The sequence below is a fragment of the Syngnathus typhle genome, linkage group LG3, assembly GCF_033458585.1.
Source record: "Syngnathus typhle isolate RoL2023-S1 ecotype Sweden linkage group LG3, RoL_Styp_1.0, whole genome shotgun sequence".
Classification (NCBI taxonomy): Eukaryota; Metazoa; Chordata; class Actinopteri; order Syngnathiformes; family Syngnathidae; genus Syngnathus; species Syngnathus typhle.
This window is the reverse complement of record NC_083740.1, coordinates 7,691,169-7,715,751: the sequence shown is the minus strand read 5'-3', so window position 1 is coordinate 7,715,751 and position 24,583 is coordinate 7,691,169. Positions and strand designations below refer to the sequence as shown.

At 42.8% G+C, this 24,583-nt stretch overlaps 2 protein-coding genes and 1 long non-coding RNA gene across 4 annotated transcripts; 1 reads left to right on the top strand and 2 right to left on the bottom strand.

Moving 5' to 3' along the window:
• Positions 1–309: 309 nt before the first annotated feature.
• Positions 310–14,098, bottom strand: ube2o (ubiquitin-conjugating enzyme E2O). Of its 2 annotated transcripts, none has more exons than XM_061274162.1 (23): positions 13,688–14,098; positions 10,858–10,917; positions 10,269–10,379; positions 9,892–9,989; positions 9,762–9,825; positions 9,411–9,554; positions 9,148–9,257; positions 8,675–8,825; positions 8,490–8,547; positions 7,884–8,040; positions 7,293–7,448; positions 7,035–7,189; positions 6,713–6,825; positions 6,450–6,578; positions 6,069–6,158; positions 5,673–5,985; positions 5,009–5,358; positions 4,727–4,907; positions 4,215–4,351; positions 3,904–4,107; positions 3,737–3,794; positions 2,531–3,263; positions 310–2,143 (listed from the first exon to the last, which is right to left on the bottom strand). In XM_061274162.1, exons 1-23 carry the CDS (start codon positions 14,096–14,098, stop codon positions 2,134–2,136), a joined length of 3,993 nt encoding a protein of 1,330 aa, XP_061130146.1. In that variant the 3' UTR covers positions 310–2,133. The 2 variants fall into 2 exon arrangements, with proteins under 2 accessions (XP_061130146.1, XP_061130147.1); XM_061274163.1 differs by having other exon boundaries at positions 5,009–5,355.
• LOC133151277 (uncharacterized) lies at positions 13,298–14,141 on the top strand. The gene is made up of 2 exons (XR_009713880.1): positions 13,298–13,437; positions 13,723–14,141. It is a non-coding gene; the product is annotated as an uncharacterized LOC133151277 (long non-coding RNA).
• Positions 14,142–15,067: 926 nt separating this feature from the next.
• On the bottom strand, positions 15,068–24,583 carry LOC133151276 (sphingosine kinase 1-like). The gene is given in 6 exon segments (XM_061274164.1): positions 15,068–16,236; positions 17,529–17,644; positions 17,926–18,020; positions 20,005–20,154; positions 24,090–24,525; positions 24,527–24,583. Coding segments are annotated over 6 exon segments (1,692 nt in total). The 3' UTR covers positions 15,068–15,398.

The following is a 24,583-nucleotide window of genomic DNA, read 5'->3' as shown; positions in this document are numbered from 1 at the left end:
TTGATTTTTGGTGAGTGATGATGACTCATTTTATCAATCTAGAAAGCTCTATTTTCCCAGGAGGCAAATGTCTGTAGTTGGCAATTTAATGTTTGGTGCTATGATTGACAAATAAAAGGCTACTTCAGAAAGTCTTGGTGAGTAATTTCTCATAGAGGCTACTCCTTTTGGAATAGCCATCCTTTCAACTTTTTATTTTTCAGGTCTTGTCCTCACAATCGTGCTGAATCACATGTATGTACAATTCTTGGTTGTCTCCTCGACTTCCCGGTAGCACAGTGGGGATCCAAATAAACAATAGAAACATCATTATGATAATGCTTGCAAATTTTAATGTTATACATCTGTCTCAACAAATGCAATTAAAAAAAAAAAAAAGCAATGAAATTATTTTGTACATATTGCCCAAGCATCAGCACATCTCTGAGTTTATACATCCATGACATCCGTATGACATCCGGGAATCAGGCTACAAATCATAACTTCAACTCTTTATGTATGCATCTATCTATCTATCTATATATATATATATATATATAGTATATATATTTATAAATAAAACAGGCCACTATGGAGATGACATAGTACAGTCAAGTCTGTGTTGCCTGCCAGAAAGGCAAATTATAAAGCAAAATATTACATGCTTTGGCTTGTGTGGGAGAAGATATACAAAGAATATTGCTAAAAAGCAACGTGCTTGATCAGATCTTTGACAACTTCACAAGCAATGGCATCAATTTGAGGAGCTTGTATGCACTTGATGTAAAAAGATGGCTGACATTTACAGACAGCAGTGTGAAGGTAAGGAGGAGAGAGTAGAGCAATCAGGCTTGACGCTACAGTGAACAGAAAATCTTTCTCTGTAGCATTAGAGGCAGCAAAATAATGATGTAGGAATGTCGAGGAAACCTGATCCAGCACAGAACTGCGCGCGTGCAACAAATTGTCATTCCCACCTTCATAAAAAAACTCCCAGCTCTAGTCATCAAATTAGTTCAGCAGCACACGGAAAGCTTACAAGCATAACACGTAAAACTTACAAGCATTTTCTTAGTCAGAAAAAAAAAAAAAGATATGTATTAAGTTGTTTTAACAAAACAAAAAGATGTAAACAAAGACTGCTCTGCTCTCCCAGGAAGCACAAGTGTGTCACTTTCATTCACAGTAAAGTACAGCATCACCTGTCACCTGGCAAAATAAAACCCAGAAAGGAGAGCTGGTGGAAAATTGCTATACTGACTTTATTTGAATTTTATTTGAAACCAGTCGCATGTGGCCAGGGAGGAGCAATCAGAAGTGTAGTTTGGTGCCATTCATGCAGTGAGAGAGATGAGGGAACTTTGAGATTAACACGGCAACAACCAAACCAGCAGCTCTGTACAAGATTCTTTTCAAGTAAGGCAACATTTTGATGAGACGATGGAATGGACGTGATAGTTGTACAGTATGTGTGTGCGCATGTGTTATTTCAGGTAGACTTTAAGTGATAAAGGGTGGATTTAAAGTGAACTTCAAAAGCACAAAATTCCAGTGGTACCTTGGTTTACGAGTTTAATTTATTCTGTGACTGAGCTGATATTTGGTCAATTTATTCATATGTCAACAAACTGTGACGCTGAATGGATATCGTGAGGTCATACAATATTGTAAGTCAAGGTACCACTGTAATATAGTAAACAAAAGCCTTATGAATGACCTAACAAGCTGTTGGAAGTTTAATGAAATCCTGTATATTTTAGAATATTTGTGTATTGGCAAAATTTGGCAGAAAAGAAGTGGTTTTGTTTGAGGAGGGGGGGGGGGGGAGCGAGAGAGAAATAAAAAGCCTTCCCATATGCTTGCTTGACACAATTGGATGGAGACATCAGTGCAAGTTGGTCCACTGATGGCATCAGCGGTGCTACAAAGTGGCAGCAGAACGGGGCTTTAAACAGGAACCCGGTGGTATTTCTCAACAGGTTGTGAGCTTTTCAAGCAAAATTGAAACCCGGGGTGGTCATCAGGGCCTTGGCACTGTTCTTTCCATTGTTTTCAATCTCCACCACTGACAAAAGGGGGTTGGGGGAACATTCATCTGCTTCGAGTGCAGATGGGGGTCTCTGTAACGCATTGCAGTTGAGGTCCTTTGTATCTTTATGTGTCACTGACGGAGAACAAAAAGACAGGAGATTAGGTGGCACCCGCAAAAGGAAACACAAGCAGATCAGAGACGTTAAGGGGTACACAAGTCACTTGGATTCACTGGAGAGAGAGAAAAAAAGAAAGATGAACTACAATGAACCCTTGGATAGTTGCGGTTCCACATGCGGGGATTTACGTAATGTGGGTTTGCTGAATAAAGTGCATGAAATGTTGACATCTTGATCAATTGTTTTGATGTTGACATCAATTTAACTTGGCAGAAAAGCTTTTGGGTTACCAGCTGCTATCTCAGGGTGCAGCTGCAGTGGTAAAAAGCTCCTCTGCAGCTTGATGGAAAGAGATGGAGACAAGAGGAGCAGATAGTGCAGCGGTGTGAAGAGGCACTTACTCGTCCTTAGCGCGGTCAGGGATGGATGCGGCCTCCAGGGCGGCTCGATACCGCAGCAGCACGCAGCGGACACTCTTTACGAAGCCTTTTGAGAGCGGGAAGAGAGGGAAGCCGATGTCCGGATAGCCGCTGCCCTCGGGGAGGAAGCTACGATAGCTCTTTCTCCGTTTCTTGGGTCGCACCACCGGCTGGCCGAACCCTCCGTCGCCGGCGGCGGAAACCGGTTCTGACGTGACCGAAGCGGCATCCTTGTGGTCGGCAAACCCTCGGGAGCCGTCGCGGTCTGAAATCTGGCCACTCTCCTGCTGAAAGGTGGACGTAGTGGACGGACTGAGTCCCGCTTCTTCTGGCTCCTCCTCTATAATACTGTCTCCCGCCTTCCTGGGGGTGCCGTGGGCCACGGCTGCTTGCTCCTCTGCAGCCTCAGTGCAAGACGGTTTGGCGTGATGAGCCCTGGAGGCAGCGCGTGAAGCGTGGCCCCTTTCGGCCCCATCATGAAGCTCCAGCCATATTTCCAGGCGGTGGACCAGGCGCCAGCCGTTGGAGACAAAGTGCTCCCGGATCTCCTGCTTGAACACCTCCACGGGATTCTGCAGCAGTTGCGTCATGGACTGAACCATTTTGATCAGGGCCATCTCATTGTAACAACGGCTGTTTTCATAACCTTCCTGGAGGCCGCGGTCGCTGTCAAAGCCCGCCTCGTTGTAGTAAGGCTCATTGACCAGGATCAGACCTGCCGGGTGACGCGAAAGATGGAATAGTATAAGACCGTGGCACTCACATGCCACCTAATACAATTTTTAAATAGGGCTGAACAATTAATCAAATGCAAATCGACATCGCGATAAAGTAGAATGCAATTTTCAAATCGCTCCACTGTGGGGGAAAAACACATTAAAAAAAAAAAAAAAAATCATCTCTTTTGTTTCAGACAGTTGTAGTAAGCATATTCAACTATTTCTAATCACAGCAATACGACTCATTACCTATATAATGTTATTAATTCCACAGACACACAACTGGAAATATAGAAATGCATCTTTAATGGGTAATCAAAATGTGGTTCTATGAATTATAATCCTATCATGAGGTGGCTCGAGCTTCCCATTCGTACATCTTACCCAAAGTGCATTGGGATATTTTTCCAGCTCAACCATGACCCTGAACGGGGCAAGTGGTTGAGGATGGATGGATGGATGCGCTCACCTTGTATGGAGATGAGGACTTGCAGCAGGCTGGACTTGCTGGTCCATCTCTCTGTGCCCTGTTGATGAAACAAATGAAGGACACGGCTGACTATTTTATCTCCATTGCATAATAGGAGTCAAAAATTCCTAAAAGATTGAAATGACCAACACGTAGCGGCCATTTACCTTGCCGATCCAGGTGCCAAGCAGACTGACACAGACTTTGCCGTTGTTGTAGAGATTGGGATTGAGGCGGCCGCTGCACTGAGACAGGTAACGGAAAAGAGGCGGCAGGGACGGATAAATGTTAGGCAGCTGGATGTCAAACAGGAACAAGCCGTCCTCATAAGGCGTGCGATTTGGTCCCTTGATTAGAGCCGAAAAGAGGTCCTGTGTGGGAGAAAGACAAAAAAATGCTAAATAAACATGGAATCATTTAGCTTATTAAAGACTAAACACAAAATATATGTGTATGTATTTCAGACTTGCAAACCCACCATGCGATCTTCAAAGGTTTTGACCATGATGCCATCTGGCAGTGATGTCGCTAGCAGAGCCATTTCCTTTCTTACGGTGCTGAAGAACTTCTTGGCCTCGGCTGGCTGAAATTCCATTTTGTGAAAGGAGTGTGTTTCTGCGCAAACATAAAGAATTTAAACAACTGGCCGAGAGATAGTCTGCATGGTCATATCTGGTTTGGTTGACTGATTCACTCAGAACCAAAGAAAGCTTTACAAATGGATGCCATTTTTAATGTTTCGATAGCATTAGATTTCACAAAAAGAAGTCAGTTGAACTGCTGACTTTTCCCTTCAAATGTAATTAAATATGTTCCTCTTCACGAAAAAAGCAGTTTTCATTTGCTTTTTGAACTGATGCGAATCAAACCATTGAGTGAAAACTAAAGTATTCCCATAGCACTACAATAAGACAACCCGAGGACAAGCACAACTACACTGGAGCACAACATGTATAACAAAGAACTAAAAAATAAATAAAAATGGTGTACCTGGCGCCCAATCCAACACAGAGAACACTTCACCCTTGGCACTGGTAAAGGTGACGCCAGGTCTGCCGCCACTCTGTTGGCACAGTACAGGTGTGTCACTCAGAAAGTCACTGGGCCATTCCTGACCAGCCACCGGGGTCTGTGGTTCCTGGTGTGTCTTGTCCTCTGCGGGTTTCTCAGCCTGAATAGTACGTAAACAGAAGGAAAGACACAAAAAAATTCCCAAGAGGAAGAGAAATCAAATTGACACAGATGACTGACTCAAGGATTCTCAGAAGATACCTTTGTACCCGCAACCCCGCCGGCTTCTACGACAGCCTCCATTTTCTCCTCCTCCACAATAGCCACATTATCCAGCGTCTTTCTCAAGTTCTCCTGCAGCTTCTTGAGGTCATCAAGGAAGCGCTTCTCCTTGTTAGGTTTTTCGGTGGCTGAGGGCGGCGCCGGGCTTGCAACGTTAGTTGCCGAAGCCGGTGCGACCGAGGTGGGGGATGTCGGCGAGAGGCCGGTCCAAAGCTGCTCCACAGTCATGTTCTTGAGGCTCTCCAAGATCCTCAGGGCTTCCTTCAACTCCCGGAAGCCCCGAGAGGTGCAGTCTTTACCCGGCTTCTCGGCCCCGTTGACAGCGCCTGCTGGAGTGCGAAAAAAAGCACATTTTGTTCAAATGTCCTAAAAATTCACATTTCCACCCAGATGTAGCATTCTGTGTCATTTGTTGTTGCCAACAATAGGTGCATCAATTACATAAATAAGGAGACATCTGCAACTCCACAATTCAACAAATCAGAACACAGCATAGTACTACTGTGACTCCTCACCCAGCACGCCCACAACCCTCATGAGGACAAGCGTGTCGGAGAATGAATGAATGGATGGATGAATGACTCTCAGATGAATGCAACCTTTTCTTCTGTGTCAAGAAGCAAAAGTCAAAATAAGCCCTCACCTCCTCCAGAAGCTGAACTCTCCACTACCAACGCTTCGCCCTCCTTTCCACCAACTGCTTTGGTGGGACTGGTGACCCCGACTTTGTCCCCTTCTTGAGGCGGAATGATGAATGTGGAGTAGCAGGATGTGGGGGTCACCGTCTCTGTGACATCCATACTGTCGACGTGGCTGTCGTCCTCTGTGGTGAGGCCGTTATCCGTCTCCCAGCTGTCGCTTTCGTCCTCCCACTCTTCGGTAGACAGGAGGCTGCTTGTCTCGTCGGCCGAGTCGTAGTCCGTCTCCTCGATCTCGGACTCCACGCAGTAAAGATGCTGTGTGGGATTTAAAGCGTTTCAGCAACTATGATGGCAATAGCGTTCATTATTGTCATTTTAGTGAATGGGTTGTACGGCACCTGTGGGAGGACGATAGTGATGGAGTTGTCCGCCCACACCACCTCTACTTTGCTGCTCACATCCACTCTGGACACCTGGCCGACTGATGTCTGAGAGTGGGGATATGTCAAACCAAATCATGACAAAAGCATGGGAGGCTGTTCGTACAACCAAAGGAATAAAACAAAGATTATATAGCTAATTCACAAGTTTCAAATCTGAAACATTCAGATGCAGAAAGAGGGACAAAGCCATCATCATTTTATGTGAAACAGGACAAGACGAGGTTAACAAGCGTACACAAATACAGTTAGCTCAGCTTCTGGTTAGCAAACATCATTGATGGCCATATGTTTAGTAGCACGCCACAAACACAATTTCAGAATTTCAACACACCGTACCTCATTTTCACAGTCATTCTCGCCGACTTCCGAGTTCCATATTCTTATGACAATGTCAGTGGTACGGAAGTGGAAATCTGGATGGTCTGCTATGTCGTACACGCTGACATCTTCCTCCACACCAATGACCTGGAGGCCAAGAGTAGAGAGGGAGAAAAAGATCAATTATGCTACCGGTAATAGACTCAACATTGTTTCTCAACATGCATGATGGGTAAAATTATTTCAATTGTTTAACTCTGTGCTCTGGCTTCCTGACTGACCTCTACATCATCACCGGTGGCGTTCAGTTTGATCCACTTAACGACACATGTCCTGCCCTTGTGGTCACCAGACTGGATCACACCATACACGCCCGAGTCCTGGAGGGCTTGGGCTATGGAGGGGTGGGGGGGTTAAACATTGACATTTTAGAGCTCTTAACTGTCATAGAAAATACAAACCTCTAATTGTAATGACTTAAATAAACATGATAGAAAACAGAGGTAAAACAAAAGTAAATTAAATAATGAAGAAAAAAATCTGGTTAATAATCATGTGTCCAAAAACAAACAGCTTCAATATATGACTTTGCAAGAGGCTTACGTCGTTTGTCCACAACAAAGTCGCCAGGGCAAAACTCATGGCCGTCTAGGTGCTGAATAGGGATGAGGTCATTTGATCGTATGCCTGTCTCCACACGTCCATCCTTCCACATCACATCAGCTGTGGTCTTGGTAGATACAATTTCCACAGCCACACTATACATACACACACATTTTGTTAACCCAAATTATATTACTGTGAAAAAATATGATAATACTACATATTAGCAATTAACAATAGAGGTATGTGACATCCCACCTGTCTCCTGGTTTGAACTCGCGAGAGAACTTGGTCCTCTTCCGCTTGTGTTTCCTCTTCAGATTACGTATCGAGAGTGGGATGCTCTTCTTACGGTTGGTTCCCAGACCGCCGCTTTTTGAAGACGTTGTGGAGCTGGCCGATGATGTCAGAGAACTACAAAATAGGTAGAACGAGTGAGTTTTTTTTCATTTGCTCCATCTAGTAAAAGATTTAACAAATACAATACAATCTCTGACGAAGTTGCTGCCGAAACTGTCCTATATATTTTGTCTGAACTAGAAAAAACAAAAGGCTAAATGCAATAGTGGTTGGTATTACAAATAAGGTAAGTAATGGTAAAGAAGTTTTGTGATTAAATATGAATATTATTTCCTAACAAATTCAGTTTTTGTTACAAACAGGAGTATGTACCAATTAATTCCAGATGGTTTTTTTTTAGAATTAAATTGTATTCACACAAATGCAACTAAAGATCAGTCAAATCAACAAAAATAATTCACAGAAATGTGTGTAAAGCTTGCTTTTACTCACTCATGTGGCGCACAACACGAGTACGTGTGCATCTCAGGTAAATGTTCACTGCCATACCTAGTGTCGTCCGTGTCTTCTGCTGCCTCGTCATCAGCATCGTGCTCGCCGTGTTCAGCAGGAGTGTTGCGAGTCTTCTGGTGGTCAGGCGGGTTCGGATTGTTAGGGCAGTTATTGTCGTGATGGGAGGCATCTGTCTGTTCCAATTTGTGGTCGCCTGTTGACAAATGAAAACTTCAATACATTTGCGATTTGAAACAAAAATTTTTATAGGAGTAAAAATAACAGTAATGAACAAAAAAAAAAAACATATCATATCAAAAACAATTCGATGGGTTACTTTTCTGTGTGTAGTGAGGGAATAAATTAGCATCTTCATTTGTTTTCCTGGAATATGGCAGACTGTGCTGCACTTCAGCATGACTTATCAACAAACTATTCCCTCAGCTCAGGGCATCATTTGTGGAGAGTCGCTCTGACAAACTGCGGCTCTCACTTGAATTTAACACTCTCCGACACGGCATCAATACATTTCTTTCCCAGATACGCGAGGGGTGATGTGAGAACATCTTTCATTTTCTGCCCATGACAAACGAATAAGGACTTTATATGCGTAACGAAAACGGGACTGCAGTTTGTTCATCAGAATACAGCATTGTTTGGCACCTTGCGTATCAGCGTTCTCCGTCTTCTTGCCAGAATCTTTCTTGAAAAATCTTTTCAACTGCAACACACATGTGCACAAATGAGTCTCACTGGGATGACTTTTGTGTGAACTGACAGTTTTACTTATTACTTGGTAACAAGGTCATCTCAAGCTAATTATCAGAAATGCCTAATGTAATCGAGACCTTTCGGACTACAGGGTCCTCTTGCGGAACCGGATTCCCTTCAAGTCCTTCAAAGGTGATGCGTGTGGCATCCCCAATAGCAGGGAACACATAGAGCCCCCTGTCTCCAAGCTGCCTCTGGGTGTGGTCATAGTAGCCCAGGCGCCTCACCCTAAACGCAGTGAAAAGAGCAACATTACACACAGAACAGTGTACAACAATGGTCGGATCTTAACGGACGAGCTCAAAAAACAAATGTGTCTACATGACTGCTGAAAATCAAATTTGTATTTTTTTTCCCCTCCTCTAGTTGGCACTCTTGATTTGAATTCAGGGTTTAAGGAATGTCAAGTCAGTGTGTGTTAACGAGAGAGTGCCATTGAGAGGAGTCAAAAACCAAACTGGTTTATGAAGAAAATTTGAAGCTTCATTTTCCCCCCATTACAAGATAGTTCGGCTTCATTTGCACCAGTGAGGGGGGGGGGGCAACCAACCTGCAGAGGTTCTCCTGTGTGATGGTGCAGGGAGGAGGATAGATGCTATCAGAACCTTTTGGGGAGAAGCTTTTGGTGATCCACGTAACCTTCAGCTCAGAGACCTTAACCTGAATAGATCACATTAATAATTCCAACTGTAGCCTCACAGTATGAAACTAATTGCATTTACATTTTGCTCCAAAACACACTGATATTATTGAAAATTAATGGCAGCTTCATTTTCCATCAAACCTGCATGAAACAGCAAAGAGTTCCTTTACCTCCTCCACCACCGCCCTGAACTTGCAATTCCTGCAGAGGACAGGTTTGACACCTGACAGCCACTGGACATTAGAGAATACTTTAGAAGGACCAATCAGGACCTGGCCTGGATAGAACCCATATTCCTCATCTAAGAACAGACCCTGAAAAACAACAGTCAATGTTGCCGCAGCGGACAAAAACAGCACATTATATTTTCAATAATTAAACAACCAAGAGACTGTCAGGGCTGCTCATAAATTGACACAAAAGCCAAATTAGATTAAAGGAATATCTATTATGTTCTTAAATTATAAATCACCCATGTGGCTTAGATTTCACAGTACATCACTAGAGCATCAATTCCATACCGGATCACAAGCATGAGGACTGACATCGTACAGCTTGGCGCCATCCTCCACGCTCATGGAACATCTGGAAGGAAATGAGACGATATCAATCGACACAATCGGACACTCAATGAAACTCAAATTAGCTTACCTGGCTCCATTGGAGAGCTTGAGAATAATATGATTGGTAAAGTCGTAGACTTTCCCAAGCCAAAAGTCATAAGCTATGTAGTCACCGTACATGAAAGACTGGGGAGGAAATAAAATGACAAACAAATTACCTCAAAACATAATTTAAATAAATGGAAGCAATGGAATTTTGTTATGCTACTGGTACCATTTAGCACAATTAAACAAAAGTAAAAAAACTATTTCAAATCTTATTACAAGTTCTGTAGCACCTAACACTGTCATATTTTACTTGTCAGAAAAGTAGAGATTACTAGGAGAGGGCAAGAGGCTCTTGACTGGTTCAATTAGCATATTTAATTGCATACTAGTTTCTTGATGATAAATGTGGATGATTACCCAAATATGCTGTAGTTCTTTGCTGTTGACAGAATACAGTACACAGTTTGTGCCCACCAGTTTCACTGCACACTCAATGTCCACGTTGGTCACAATGCCACACTGGCTGTCCTGCAATTACACATGATGAGAGAGACAACAAAAGTTACTTTGTTGTGCCTGAACACATTTTTCCCTCCAATTAAAAAAAAGTAATGAAGGTTCATTACTTCTTTTTTTTTTTAACAAAAATGAACAAACAAAAATGACGCTAACCTCAATTTAACATTACACAACCTTTTGGGGCAATCACTGAAATCAAAAGATTTTCACAGTTAACACTGCGTTTATAGTGACGATAAAGGTATTCGATTCAATTCAATTTTTGTAATTGATGAAAACTGCTCCAGCTGTCTCAGGTCTGAAGCACGTCTTCTCCAGACTTTCTCGGATGTTCAAAACTTCATCAATTAGTCGTAGTGGGATTTGAAAATCGTTGTATTCTATTTTTAGATTCATTGGAATTCTGAGCCTTTAGCAATGCAGCCCCAGAACATAGCTTTGTACGTCTTTAAATAAAAAAACGGATGCATTTGTGTGTTCGTCTTACATTTGAATTATTGCGTCGAACAATGTCTCGGATCACGATGGATCGATCTTCGAGCAACAGCTGTGGTGAGAAAAAAAGATTTAACATACAGAATCTTTCAAACATTTTTGTGCCATTTTTATTATTATTCTGCAATATCATTCTAAAAGAGTGACTAAATGTGAAAGAGAAGCTTCATTCTGACACTCCTTAGACTAAAATAGGTCATCAGGTTCCTTTACATACAAATCTTCAGCTGTGCTGTGCCAGTTATGATTTTCCTATTACTAAAAAAAAAAAAAATACTCTATGAGAACTGACATAGGGTGGAAGCAAAGAAGATACTATAGCAGACTGACAACAACTTAAAATAAAGTTCATAAGTAGATGGCACGGTATACTTTGGATAAGGAGATTCATCTGATAAAGCACACATTTTAATCTATAACCTATAGCATTACTACGTTGAGGGGGTGGGGTTTCAAACAAATATATTATACAACAGTACATACTAAAATAAACACTTTTAAAAACGTAGTATAAGATGGTTGAATAGGTGTGCACAGGCTAAGCATTGTTGAACGTATGCTGTTCTTCCACTGATGCACAATGTTGTTTTCGCCACACACAAAAAGGTTCGCAATGACACAATTCCTGTAGGAATCAAAGCTAATGATTGTTGGTGTAACAAAAAACAAGTACATAATCAATTACAATGACGCCCTGATAGCTTGATAGCTTCTTGTAGCTGCCACGAGACAGGGCCGAGTGGCGGCAGGCTATTGATTGACACAGAAGAACTACTAAACCACCTAGACAAAACAATGGAATAAATAAACCAGTGCCTAATATACGGGCCATTCATCACCTTTCTGTGTAAGGCAAAACAATGTAAAAATAAAAAAAATAAAAAAAAAATACATAGAAGGGAGGAAGTAGTCCATCGACCAGACAGAGACATGAGGAGGATAGGGGTGTGGTGGCAAAGAAACTGAAGATGAGCAGCAAATGCGGCACGGAGCAGATATTTGGGCAGGCCATTAAGTGGGAGATTCAGAAAGAACAGAAAGAGAGAGTGACAAATCAAGAAAAAACAGGGGGGTGAAAATGGTGGTTGTGAGTATGCATTTGTGTTTGTACGTGCGCGCGGTGGAGAGTCGTCTGTCTCCTAATGGGCAGGGCCGACTGCGGATAAGAATGGAAGCAAGAGATCAAATGAGATCCATTATCCCAAGGCAGGGCCCGCATCCAGTCAGCAGCATATTAGGTCAACATTTCCCAGCTGGGAAAAGGTGGGGAGATAACTGGGGGATTTGAAAACATGACTGGAAGGGTAGATGATGAGATGAGGATGAGAAGGAGAGCTTTAAGAAAGTATCAAGAAAGGTCATCATGTGTCAGAACATAAACTGCTATATATCTCCCTGACATATAAATGCAAATGGCAGGTTCGTTGAACACAGTGAGAGTTACAACACCTAATGCTGCATTGTATTGTAAACATAAAAAGTGCCTTTTAGGCTTGATCAGAATCAAACTGATGAGCCTCACAATGAAGTCCACAGCGTAGTGGAAGCTAGACTCAAGACAGAAGTATTTGTGAGCATGATCCTGTGTGGCGTTTGCATGTTCTCCCCATGCCTGCGTGGAATTTCTCCAGCAACTCCGGTTTCCTTGAACATTCCAAAAACATGCACGGTAGGCTGCTGCCCGATGACTGCTGGGAGAGGCACTCGTCGTAGGGATAAGCGGTAAAATAACAGCAGTCTCTTTGAGTGGTGTCACAGCAAGCACAGCCAAAATGTTCTTTCTTGGTAAAATCGGTGTATATTGTATTCTGATTTGATCTGAGATTTGGTAAAGGCTGATAAACAACAGCACATGACTCCCGGTGCAAACTAAAAAAGGTACACGGGGACAAAGTGAGACAATGACTGAAATAGACTTCTTCTAGGGCAGTCACGTACGTCTCTTTGAAACAAGCCTATGTACACTCTTTCCAGATTAGTCTTTGTTTTAGGGCTGTATCCTTTGACAATAGGTTTACATGACAGCAATGCGACATACATCCAGAAAGGAATGTTCCCCGTGATCACTGAAAAAACTAAGTTTGGGACCAGGTCAGCTGTAAGAACAAGCTGAGTAAGATACAAACTGGTTGCATCTATCAAAGCCAAGTTGAGGCGGTTCCCTCTTTTTTTTTTGACAATTATGTCATTTCCTTTCACAGTCCCTTTGTTTAAGCACACTTTTGTCTTGGCTGTCATTTTCTTTATGGACAAAATGAAATGTCTATATATTACTGAGAAACACTTGTGATAAGCATGTCTGCTTCCTCACAAATTCTCTCTTTGTTTCTACTATATGTGCCCTGTGGCTGAGGTTAGGGAAATGTCATGAAGCATCCTTTCCCTTCCAGATCATTCAGAATGCACCTAAAAATATGCATGGAGATCGGTTACACCCAGCTGAGGAGCTAGCACAAGTTTAGAATGAGCCTGTCACTGAGGGACATCTTCATGCACCTGTCGTAAGGATGAGCTCGCCTACGCCACAAAAAACACACATCTCATCATACACGAGATAAATACCATACAAGATGTAAGACAGTGCACCAGCTCAGCAACTTACGGCTAAGAGCTATGCTGCTAGCTAGCATGTACGCTTCGAGCGCTAGCAAGCTAGCCATATAGGCTAAGGCGTTCAAGCAAATGAATTATTAGATGCACAGAGTGAAAAACAAGTCCACGCGCAATCTCGTCCACTACTGACACGGACAGTTTGCGGAAGCGTGTCAGGCAAAGAAAGCCGTCAAGGGTCAATTGTTTACACTTTAGCAATGATGTGGTACCTGTGACTCCCCAATGTCCTGCTTCCCTCCATCAGGGTACCACTGGACACGGACAAAACCACGAACGAGAGGCCGACTGTCACACAGGGCTCGTCCACCTCCACCGCCGCCTTTTCCTCCTCCTCCTCCATCACCACCACCACCATCTCTCCCTCCGCCATCATCAAGGTCCGAGTCGGAGTTGAATTCCTCCTCGCCGTGAATCATTCGTACGAGGCCAAACCGGAGGGACCCTCTATACTTCCTGGAGACCAAGTCGTGGGAGAAGAGAAGCCGCTGAGACCCGTCGGCCGTGGGAGACAGGGCCATGGATAGCGGCTCGGAGCACGGACTTGCCGCGGGGGAAAGGCCCGGGGTCGGGGATGGAGGCTGGGCTGTGTCCGTCGAATCGTGTGCTGCGGGCTCCGCCATCGCTGCTGTTGTCAGGGAGTGATGCTGGAGCGCTCAGACGACACTGTGCGGTGAAAACAGTGCAACCTGGAAGCACGAGAAGGCACGAGAGTACGTAGCGATACGCAAGCTCCGTAAATAGCGTAACTTGCGTAACGAGAGAGCGTCATCGCGTTGTGCCATCTCTCGTCGATAGACGTCAGACAAGTGCTTGTTTTGCAATGTAGAATGGTCCGCGGGCAGGGTTGGGATGTACCAAAATATACAAATACTTTGTAGAGTTTATTCAAGTATATTTTATTGTTTAAGTCATGAATTCATATTTCTGACGACTTTGTAGTTTTTAGATGACATATATCTTAATGAAAATGTATTTATTAACTACGTATTTTCGTTTGCATTTCTCTTGTTATATAGTAGATGATTTGTTTGTTTTTGAAAATATTAAAAATATATATATTCTCTAGAAATATACTGATAAATTGTTTATTTTTTAGATTCAATAGTAAATACAATATTAAGCAAAACGTGAGATCTGAAATATATATACACACACATATGTATATATATATATATATATATATATATATATATATACATATGTGTGTGTATATATATATATATAGGTTGAGTAGAAAAAATAATTATATACCTATATATATATAGTTTTTTCTACTCAACCCTCATGAGTACATTGTTTTATGAGTCCACCTTTCCTTTTTAATGTGTTGAAATGAAATGAATGCGCCTCCCCCTCCTTTCAGGACACTGCTAAAGCTCTTAAAGCACCACTTGCGGCAACAAGATAGTGTGTCTCTTAAGAGGAGACCACTGCTATATTCATGCAGCATTTAACAAGTCAATACATATATAAAGCCCCCCCCACGCCCATTTGTACCCTGCTGCAGGCATCAGGCTCATGATTGGAAAGAACCCTAACCCAACTGTGTCCTCATGAGATCTTTGGAATGAAATAAAACAGACAAAAGCCACAATTAACAGTCCATGTTACAATCATTAGCGCATTATTAAGGACAACTTGGTGAAGATTGTTTACGTGTGATTTTGATGCCATCATTCCCTTATTAGTCTCTATTGGCAGGGTAATGACAGAAAAGCATTATGCAATCCAGCTGTCAAGCATGATATGTGCATCTCAATTGAGAAAGAGAAAAGAATAACCCTGCTTAACCAGATTTAAATATTTTGTAATGTGACAGTAGCATGATGGAAGTTGGATTAAAATATGTCTTAATATGATGTGTGTGTGTGTGTGTGTGTCTGGGTGTTTGTGTGTCTTTGTGTGTGTTTCAAGTGGGCATCAACTGATGAGTCTTGCGAGGCCCCGGTGCACTTCTGCTTGCACCGGCCCATATTCCACCACTTCTCCATCCACCGTTATAATCCCTTTGGGAGAATACGGCTCCATCCTGAGGGCCCGCACCTTGGTGTGCACCAGATGAGCACAGCTGGAGGCTACATGTGCGCCCTTCTCCATGGCCAGGAAGAGTCTGAGCAGCGCGGCACGGGATATTCCAGCTTTGACGTAAAACAGATGAATGACGCCATCGTCCAAAGTGGCATCTGGTGCGGCCAGCAGGTCCTCGGCCAGGTGGGATTGGTACATGGCCAGTACCAGTACAAAGTCTTCTTCGGGTACCACCATCCAGCTCCCGGGGAGAGGCTCATCCAGCCGGGGGAGTACCGAATCCCACAATCCCGTCTGAGTGCTGCTGGAGCTCTGTGAATGCTCAAATCTCGCCTTGAGCGAGTTGTTGGAGTGACAGGAGTTGTGTAAAGAGTTCCACGCGGGAAAGTCTCTGGAGAGATGCAAGGGGGCACTGTGATGGTTGCTCAGTCTGGATCCCACCAGGTTGCGGTCTTCCGCCACAGGTAGGTAGGCCAACTTGCCCTTGTAAACGCGAAGGGAGGCCAACCTCACCAGGGTGCCCAGGGTGAAGCGAGCCGCCCCGACGTGGCGGTACTTCTCGCTCTCAACATCCACGTCAGCCACAAAGCCCCACGCCAGCGAGAGGAAGGAGAAGAGACGGGTCCCGGAGAAGAGGTGGACTGAGACCAAATCCATGCGGGACACCACACCTTTACACAATAGGAAGCCGCAGCTGATCAGGAGCTCTTCACTGGACACCAATGAAGCACTGAGGGAAAAATCAAAGCAAAGAATCAAAAAGATATCCACACATCTTAGAAAATCAGTGAAACACATTTTGCCTCAATAAATTATAAATGTAAGAAGAAATGTTTTTCTAACCGATGCCAGCCTCCTAATTGGATGTGCGTTAATATTTAAGTTCCCCAAATAAATATGCAGACGAAGATGAAAACATGAAGGTGCCCTTAATATTTGCGGAGGTTTGGAAATGATTCTAGGCTGCTGTTTGAATGTGCTTTTCTTTTTTTTTTTCTATAAATCAATCATGAGTTATTTTTATTGTTTTGGGCCAAAATGGCTGTAGGGACACAGCAGTTTGATAAACCCATGAAGGCAGATGGATGATGTGTACGTGTGGGGTGTGTGCGTGTGTGTCAGCTTGGGTGGCTGTGATTTTCTTTACACCGTGCATATACATTTAACTAAATAAACACCCCGAGCTACTCTATGAGTGACATGACATCCTATTTCCAAAAGGGCACTGTTACTTTTATGTTCAATCCCAAAAAATAACCAAACGTGAGTCTCGTTCGAGCTCACAGTCCCTGGGGGGCACACATTGCGCTCTTCGCCGTATAGCATAATACCAGCTAACTTTGAGTCGGTGCTCATTTGAAGCACAGCACGCAGCCTCAGCGAAGCTTCCCCTATTCATCAGGGAATAATCCAAAACGAACTGCCTGCCGCTGAGCAGCCTGCAGCAAGCAGACGGGGAGTGTGAGGTGTGTAAACAAAACAGACTCTGGACCCTTCCGTGATTGTTGTTGTCCCCGGAGCCCTGACATTAGCAAAATGGATTGACGTGCACAGGCCAAGGAATTTATGAGAAAGAAGAGAGCACTAGATAATGGAACTGGACGGTTCATATAGAATTTGAATGAATTGATGGACAGCTGCTGCTGTTGAGCGAGCCTTGATGGGGAGAGAGAAAACAGAAAAAACATGATTTCTATTGTTGGGACTATTACTGCAAATAAATGAATGCATGGCAATTTTCTGACTTGATTTTGGCTGTACATATATAATATTATTATTTTACGGGACATACATATAAAATAAAAACAACAAGTTCAAAATATAAAACACAATGTCATTATCACCACTTTCAAACAGCACAATGCTAATTCCGCTGGGACTGATCTTTTTCACCAATATGATATAATGTTGACGTTCGGCCGTGGATGTGATGGACACATTATGGCGGATGGGCAGTTCAGTGTACATTGGCTAGGTGTATGCTTAGCAGTCAATGTGAGTTTTGCAATTTGTGTGACTCACCCTGCATAGTGATGTATGGATGCAGCCAAGGCGTTGCCTGAGCCGCCAGGGAGGATACCAAGTGGGGTGCGTATTGCCTCCTCCCAGTCTGATCTGTCCAGGAGACCGTTTATCACCTAATACACACACATGTAAAAAGAAAAAAAAGGTCACTAAGTATTTTATAATAAAGAAATGTAAACTACATTTTTATTTTATTTCATTGACACGCTTTTTCAATTTTCATTTTATTTTTTTATTTTTTTGGCGACATTGTTACATCTATGCACCAAATTGCACATTTAATTCAGATATGATTAAAAACATCTTTGTTTTAACAACTTGTCCATATAGTAAGTGAGTCATGATGTCCTTCATGTTGATCTTACTTTTAGCTTCGCAGCACATATTTTCTTACCTCAAACAGAAGACCGTCTCCTGACATGATGACAAGAGCGTCCCACTGGGACAGGTCAGCCTCCCTCACTAGCTCGCGGGCATGATTCTGACGTTCTGTAAAAACACAAGTAGAGCAAGTGATGTCTCCCCTTCTGCCCATTTGTGCAGCAAAAGTCCTTTTTATTTTGAGTGCTTATTAATGTCTACGTTTTGGCTGATACTGTCTCAGTGGGTCGAAATACTGTTAAATATAAATATAAAAAAGGTAAACTCCCACATTTCGTTTAGGATGCAGCATTTGCTTTCCTTGTTGAAACACAGTTTTTGCCAAAATATTTAGCTTAACATAATCAGAATTTATTTCACAAACTCTAGAGCGAAAACTCATTGAAAGAGTGCTACGGCTGACGTTTTAATTGATAAACAAGACTCAAGTTGAGGACAAATTAAATTGAAGACAACCATATGCTGAAACCCTTAATCGGCTTCTATTTACGACAACAGCGGCGGATGTAAAGTATTGCCATCGGGAAAGTTTCATCGCTAATGTGCTGATTGTGCATCCTTCATTAGAGGCAGGCGGCATCAGATGAATGTGCACGCTGCAGCAGGGAGCTCTTTAATAGATGTAGTGCTCTACCACCTCAGGAACAGCAGGTGATGACTGTGTGTGTGTGTCTGTGAGTGTGTGTGTGTGAATACCACACCAACCGCTCTGATAGCTTAATCAGATGCCCAGGGACAACTGCTGCAAATATAATTGAATTTATATGAATTCAAATTCTCACTGTGTTGCTCTCATACAAGTCAGAACATGCAGAAGCACAGTACATACATAACTTTGGACAGGAACGCTAACTTAAGCAGTCGGTATATTGTGATAGATCACTACAGTAGGTAGTCTGATGTTGCCATGCTAACCATAGAGATACAATTGTCCTAAGGACAAGAATCTACAGCAACTGCAAACTGGATTTAAAGGGTGCTGTTCTCTTCTTAATGCTGTCGGACAGATATCCTTGGGTACTTGTGCAGTAACGGAGACCAAACATTGCCATGCCATCCTTACTGACATACTGCTGGGACTGACCAAGACATGTTTACTCACCCCTCCACCACACACGCATGCCCGTTATGAGTTGTCTAATATGCGTCAGAACTAACCAAATCATGACTAGGGTAACATTCAGATTAAAACCTGAGATTAAAGTGGTTTAAAATATTGGACTTGAATAGATTGTAAAATAATTTTCTTATCTGTAATCATACACTTTAGGATTAAATCCTAAAGTCTTTCCTCCTAAACCATCTCCTTCAGGATTAATGAGGCTAAAAGTGCAAGCCCCAAAAAAGAATGTGTTATTTCCCCATAGCAATTAATACACAGTTTTGTTGTTTTTCCTCACTGGTCAAATTAGTGTCACACTAGTTCATCATAAATCTGTGCGCTACATAATCATTACAAGCCCGTATGGAGGCTTATGATGAATAAAAACCCCCCACATCAAATCATGATGAAAGGGGATTTTGTGTGTATCATCTTTCTGTCTTTATCCATACAGTATGTGAATGCATGTGCGCGTGTACATCACACATGTTACATAACAGCTGAGTGCGCACGTGGGCCAAAGGCAGTTTACCAGCATTGTGACAGCATGAAAACATGAGGATTTCGTTCAGAGCAGCTGTTTTGGGGCAAGTTTTTTTTCTAGAGCTGTGAGGGACACCAAAGAAATGATCATTGAGAGGTCAAAAATAAAAGAAACGATTCAGTCAAGTCTGGCGGTGAGCTTGTTTATTTAAAATATTTAATTCTTCAAACTCTTTTATTGTTAATAAATTAAAACAACAAAAGAAATAAAAATTCCACACAGAACTTATTGGGTTATTGTTGTGTGTAAAATTAGGATGGGAAAATTAATTGATTTCATTTTGGGGAAAAAAAGGCTGTAACAAATGTTTTTTAATGATTTAGCAGAAGCCTGCTTTTCCCCCTCCAGGTTTATGTCACAGCAAGCACATATTGGTTTGAACACAGCAGGACCAAAGAGCTCCTCCGTCAAATTTAAATTTTCTTTGCGATGTGTTTCAGACTCACCGGTGATGACCACTGTGTGGAAGACGCCAGCCTCATTGAGCATCCGCTGGACGTGGTTTTTGTAGAGTGCGAGCGCCTGTCCTTTCCCACTCTGTGGATTCACCAGCAGCATCATCCGGCACGGATGCGACGGTTCATTAAGCAGTACCCCTGCAAGTATTCAAATAACATACATACTATGTACGTATGTCTAACTGACAATATAACACTCATTGACAAAAATAATGTGAAACATTGTGAGATCAAAGTTTGACTCTGTGCTATGCACATGACCCTGAATGAACTCCAGGGATCCATTATACATTCAATGTTTGTGTTTTACAAACACAACGCCCAGGATTATTTATTGATGAAAATGTGAAGTTATTGTTAGTGACCTTAAGCGTAGGTATAAAGAGTTGAATTCCGTTCTTAATTCCTGTTTGTGATGCTAAAACACATCTGAATAAGCAAATTATGACAAGGCTGACCATGTATGCTGCCACACATGCAGTTAGAACAACTGAGAGAGCGTCAAAGAATGTTCTTGTGGAATTCGGAGCATGACAAGCGGTAATACTGCCACTTTGGTGGCCTTGTGAATGAGGAGGCGTGACTGTTGGCGCCGCCGGCCGTGACCCTGCTGCTTGTGTGCCCTTGTCGACCACATTCAAATCCCCGTCCACTTCCTGTGTGCCACTCCTCCCTCCCCAAGGCATTCCGGAGTGAATTATCTCCTTGCTTATGTCTACTCCCAGTTTCCTCCTCCGTCATTAACTGCAGTGACACTGTGGCACGGGCCCAAACTGTGACACAAGTTGTATATTTATTTTCCCATCATGCGCAAGAGGACCAGATCAGAAGAGGACCAATGGATTTATGACAGAAGATAATGAGTCTAGTTTGTTTGGATAGGAATGGGTGGAGCCCTGATTGCTAATTATGTGCCGTTTTCCACCATCTAGTTCGTTTTTTTATATACCTTAAATATCAACTTAGATTGTCTACTGTGTTTAAAAATTATGGCAGTCCCCATTGTCAGAAAGGTTTGTGCACCAGCTTTCAGCGGGTTTTGCGTCTCCTCTGCTTTCTTCCGATCGAGAGCATGGGAACCGGCCCAAATCTTAAAGGAGTAATCACTATATTGAGGTATCCGCCATAGTATTTCCTATGTCCTAATTGAAAAGGGAGGGGAAGCCCAAGAGCAGGAAAAGCGATCTTATAATAGCTATCTGGGCAGACGCTGTCTGGAAGTCTGAGAATAAACAAGTTAGACTCACCATATTCGGCAACGTTTCTTGAACTCAACATTGTTCAAGACATCATTTGGGATTAAAAAAAAAAAACCATGTGTTTCTTTGTACCTACCAACAGGTTGAGATTTCCTCTATCTGCCTGTTGCTCTTTGGTGACGAGGCCGCTTAAGCCCTGACAAACACCCATTAGGAGGGAATCCAGTTTCCACATTAAAGGGATTAACGGATTAACTTGAATTTAACTGCTGCGAATCTATTCCTTCTGTAATATGACATATAGATCCAATGTAAATCTGCTGAAAACTAAATAGTGCCGTTTTCCAGCCATCTGAAGCTCAATCCGCCTTTCCAAAATCAAGTTTCTGTTGATCTTATACAATAATCGTTGCAGAACATTTATCCAATTTTAACTGTACACTTTTGCAAGTTGTGTGAAGGGGAAAGAAAACATTATATTGGTCTCTGAAGGGGACATTTCAATTTCTCTTCACATACAAACGGATCTGTTTGTCAACTATTTTTTTCTTGATAACATGAACAATATTCCATCAAAATCAACAACATTTATAAAAACAATTTTATAAATGTTTTAAATATCCTTGCCAGAGCATTTAATTTTTAATGAGCCTTTTAATATACAGGTATATTGCAGACTGCACCACTGGCCTTGCCACAGCAGCAAATAGATATTCCTTTTCCATTATGTTGCTCGTAAAATAAGTGGCGACTTTGAGGCACATTTTTGCTGAACCAGACCAAAAGGGTGTGGAGGGGGTGGATGAAGTGGAGGCGGCGGAGGAAGAAGAGGACGAGGAGGTGGTGCTGGTGGTTAGCTGGCTGCGGCTCTATTTTAAGAGAGGCTGAGAGTTGACGACATTGAGGTTTGTATCCCAATGCGAGTCGTGTTTAGTTTGTTCTGAAGAGATGCATACGCCACAGACGGGACTGACGCTAGGAAAGCGAGAGTGAGGCTACATTCAGTAGCTTCTACTATTTCTTATTTACACACCCAGATTTAGGCACTTTATGTGTATCATCAATTTTTGTAAATGTACCAAATCTTTCTATGGTCTTTTTAGAGCAGTATGAATGGCCTCAGACACATATGTGTGCAATCACTTATTGCAACCATCTATTATGTGGGTAAAGATATGAAAAGGCACTTGGGGGAAGCGGCTATGATCTTGCACTTTTTTTTTCATTTTATTGTCTCCATCAGAAGGGTTTTGACGAACATGGTTAGTGGTGGTTCCCTTCCTGGTAGAACATCTCAGCAAGTATGTGCGTAACAGAGCACACAAAGCAGGAAGAGAAAATATTGGTTTAAGTTAATAATTTAATAACCGCAACCAGTGAGATAAACTTGGAATTTTTGCATCTGTGGTTTCACACTTCAAAGGACATCCTGGTTGTGTTAGTACTCATTGCAAAACATTATTTTGATAAACGTTAAAAAAAAAAAAGTGATCAGGTTGGTTAGACGGAGCTGCTGCTGTATGTCCGCACCAAGTGATTCATATCAGACCTGTGTGCCTTCTGACGATGAATGATTATCTTGCTGGCGTTTCCACCTCAGATGTGTTGGTGGAATGCTGACAGCAGAGTCTAAAAGGTAAACGAACACAACTCCACACAACTGTGGCTTCACTCTTGTATTCTCGTCTCATCGTTTTCCCAGCAAGAAAAAAAAAGTCCTTAGCGATTGACACCTTAAGGCATCACAAAGACGTCAGTGTTAAAATCAATTCTCACAAGTATCCAGGCTCTCTCATCTAAATTCTGCAGAGAAGGTTAAAGCTGCGGTTTCAGAGGCCTAATGTGAATGAAGTGGGTGGAGTGCATTGCTCGACAACAAAGACTATTGGGTTTCTCAGGATACAAAACCTGTCCGATCACTACTGTGCCATGTCTTTTGAGTTTCTCACATTTCTCTCTCACATCTGCTATTTCCTCCTCAGACAATGACAAGATGTATTAAGTTGCAGTATGTTTTGTAAGAAAAAAAAAAATACACCCCTGCAAACTGGCAGATGCTATCTGGGTCACGGTGTGCCTGTGATACTCCATGTTCTTTCAGAGAGCTTGTTTTAAATGTGAGATACTTTAGATTATACTTGATCGCTTATCTATGGCAGTCTTGAGCTTTCTACATAGGAGTAATTGTGCTTGTTAATATTTCAGGAATTTAACAGCCCTATTGCCTCCATGTTCTTTTTATAGTCAAAATTAACTTTTAAGATGAGCAGACAAATACATAACAATACAAGCATTGAAAGAGACATTGAGGTGTTGTAGAGGAAGAAGAAACGGAGCAACGTAGGCTTCGCAATTGTGCTCAAAGCAATCTTCACTTTAGGCCTGTTGCCATAGTTACAAAGGCCAGATTTTAAGGTTTGATTTGAAGGTCGCGTGGATTTGGATATCAGCGTGTGGTCGAGACACGCCGGAAGTTATGTCAAGTGGATGACAAATTTGACCTTAAAAAGACGCAGCCTGTATTTGGACACAGCAAAATGATTCCACTTGCGCAAGAGTCTAGTTTTATTATTGCAGTATGTTTTTGTGTTAAAAGACATTTTCAAGACTGGGAGGCGAATGTGTTATGCACAATTAGTGCTGCCAAGTGTTGCACCAATTAAAGACAAAATTAGTGCCAGTTATATGATGTCAGACTAGTCATAAGATGATCCAGTAGCCTCAAGAATGCAAAACATGCCAACTATTTTAACTGCCCCGTGTTACTGACAACTGACGAGGAAATAAAAACAGTTAAAAATTACTTTAACTTGAGATCTTTTAAATGCAATGGACATGTGGAGGAAAGGTGAGCAAACAGAGAGCCTCTCTTACCATCTCGAAGGTGCTGCCACCGGTTCGAGCGCTCCCGGACGGCGCGAGCCCACTTCTCCGCTTCTTCGAGATTGGCACGCGGATCTTGGAGCGCAGCGAGACGGAAGCACTGCTCCACTCTCTGCCGCGAGAGCCCGGAGCCCATCCATCGCCGCTTAAGCGGGTAAAAATAGACCGCCAGACAGGCGCCCGGGTCCGCGTTGTCATCTTCCCGGTACGCCCGGCAGCCGACACAGTCCTTCAGGCTGAGGACCACTCGGTTCCGGCCCGCCGGTACCGAGGTGAGCCGCTGGACGACAAGCTCCTTGTCAGTCAGGCTCACGACGCACCTGACTTTTCGGTTACCTGTGGCCGTGAATTCCCCGTACAGAGTGTTCATGTCGTGGTCATATTGTGCTCTCCTCAGGTCCATCCTGACCTGGAGGCGGGGGTCCGGGACACAGCGGCGGCCGCACGATCACATCGCAGCGAGACTCGGGAACACTTGGGGACAT

Bases quoted from the DNA above. Each gene is read 5' to 3' on its own strand.
- ube2o (XM_061274162.1), bottom strand. From the start codon at position 14,098: ATGGCGGAGCCCGCAGCACACGATTCGACGGACACAGCCCAGCCTCCA. The intron at 9,555-9,761 runs GTATGGAATTGA...GTTGTTTTTCAG, and splicing joins GTCCTCATGCTTGTGATCCG to GGTCTGTTCTTAGATGAGGA. The intron at 4,908-5,008 runs GTATCTTCTGAG...CGTACTATTCAG, and splicing joins GCGGGGTTGCGGGTACAAAG to GCTGAGAAACCCGCAGAGGA.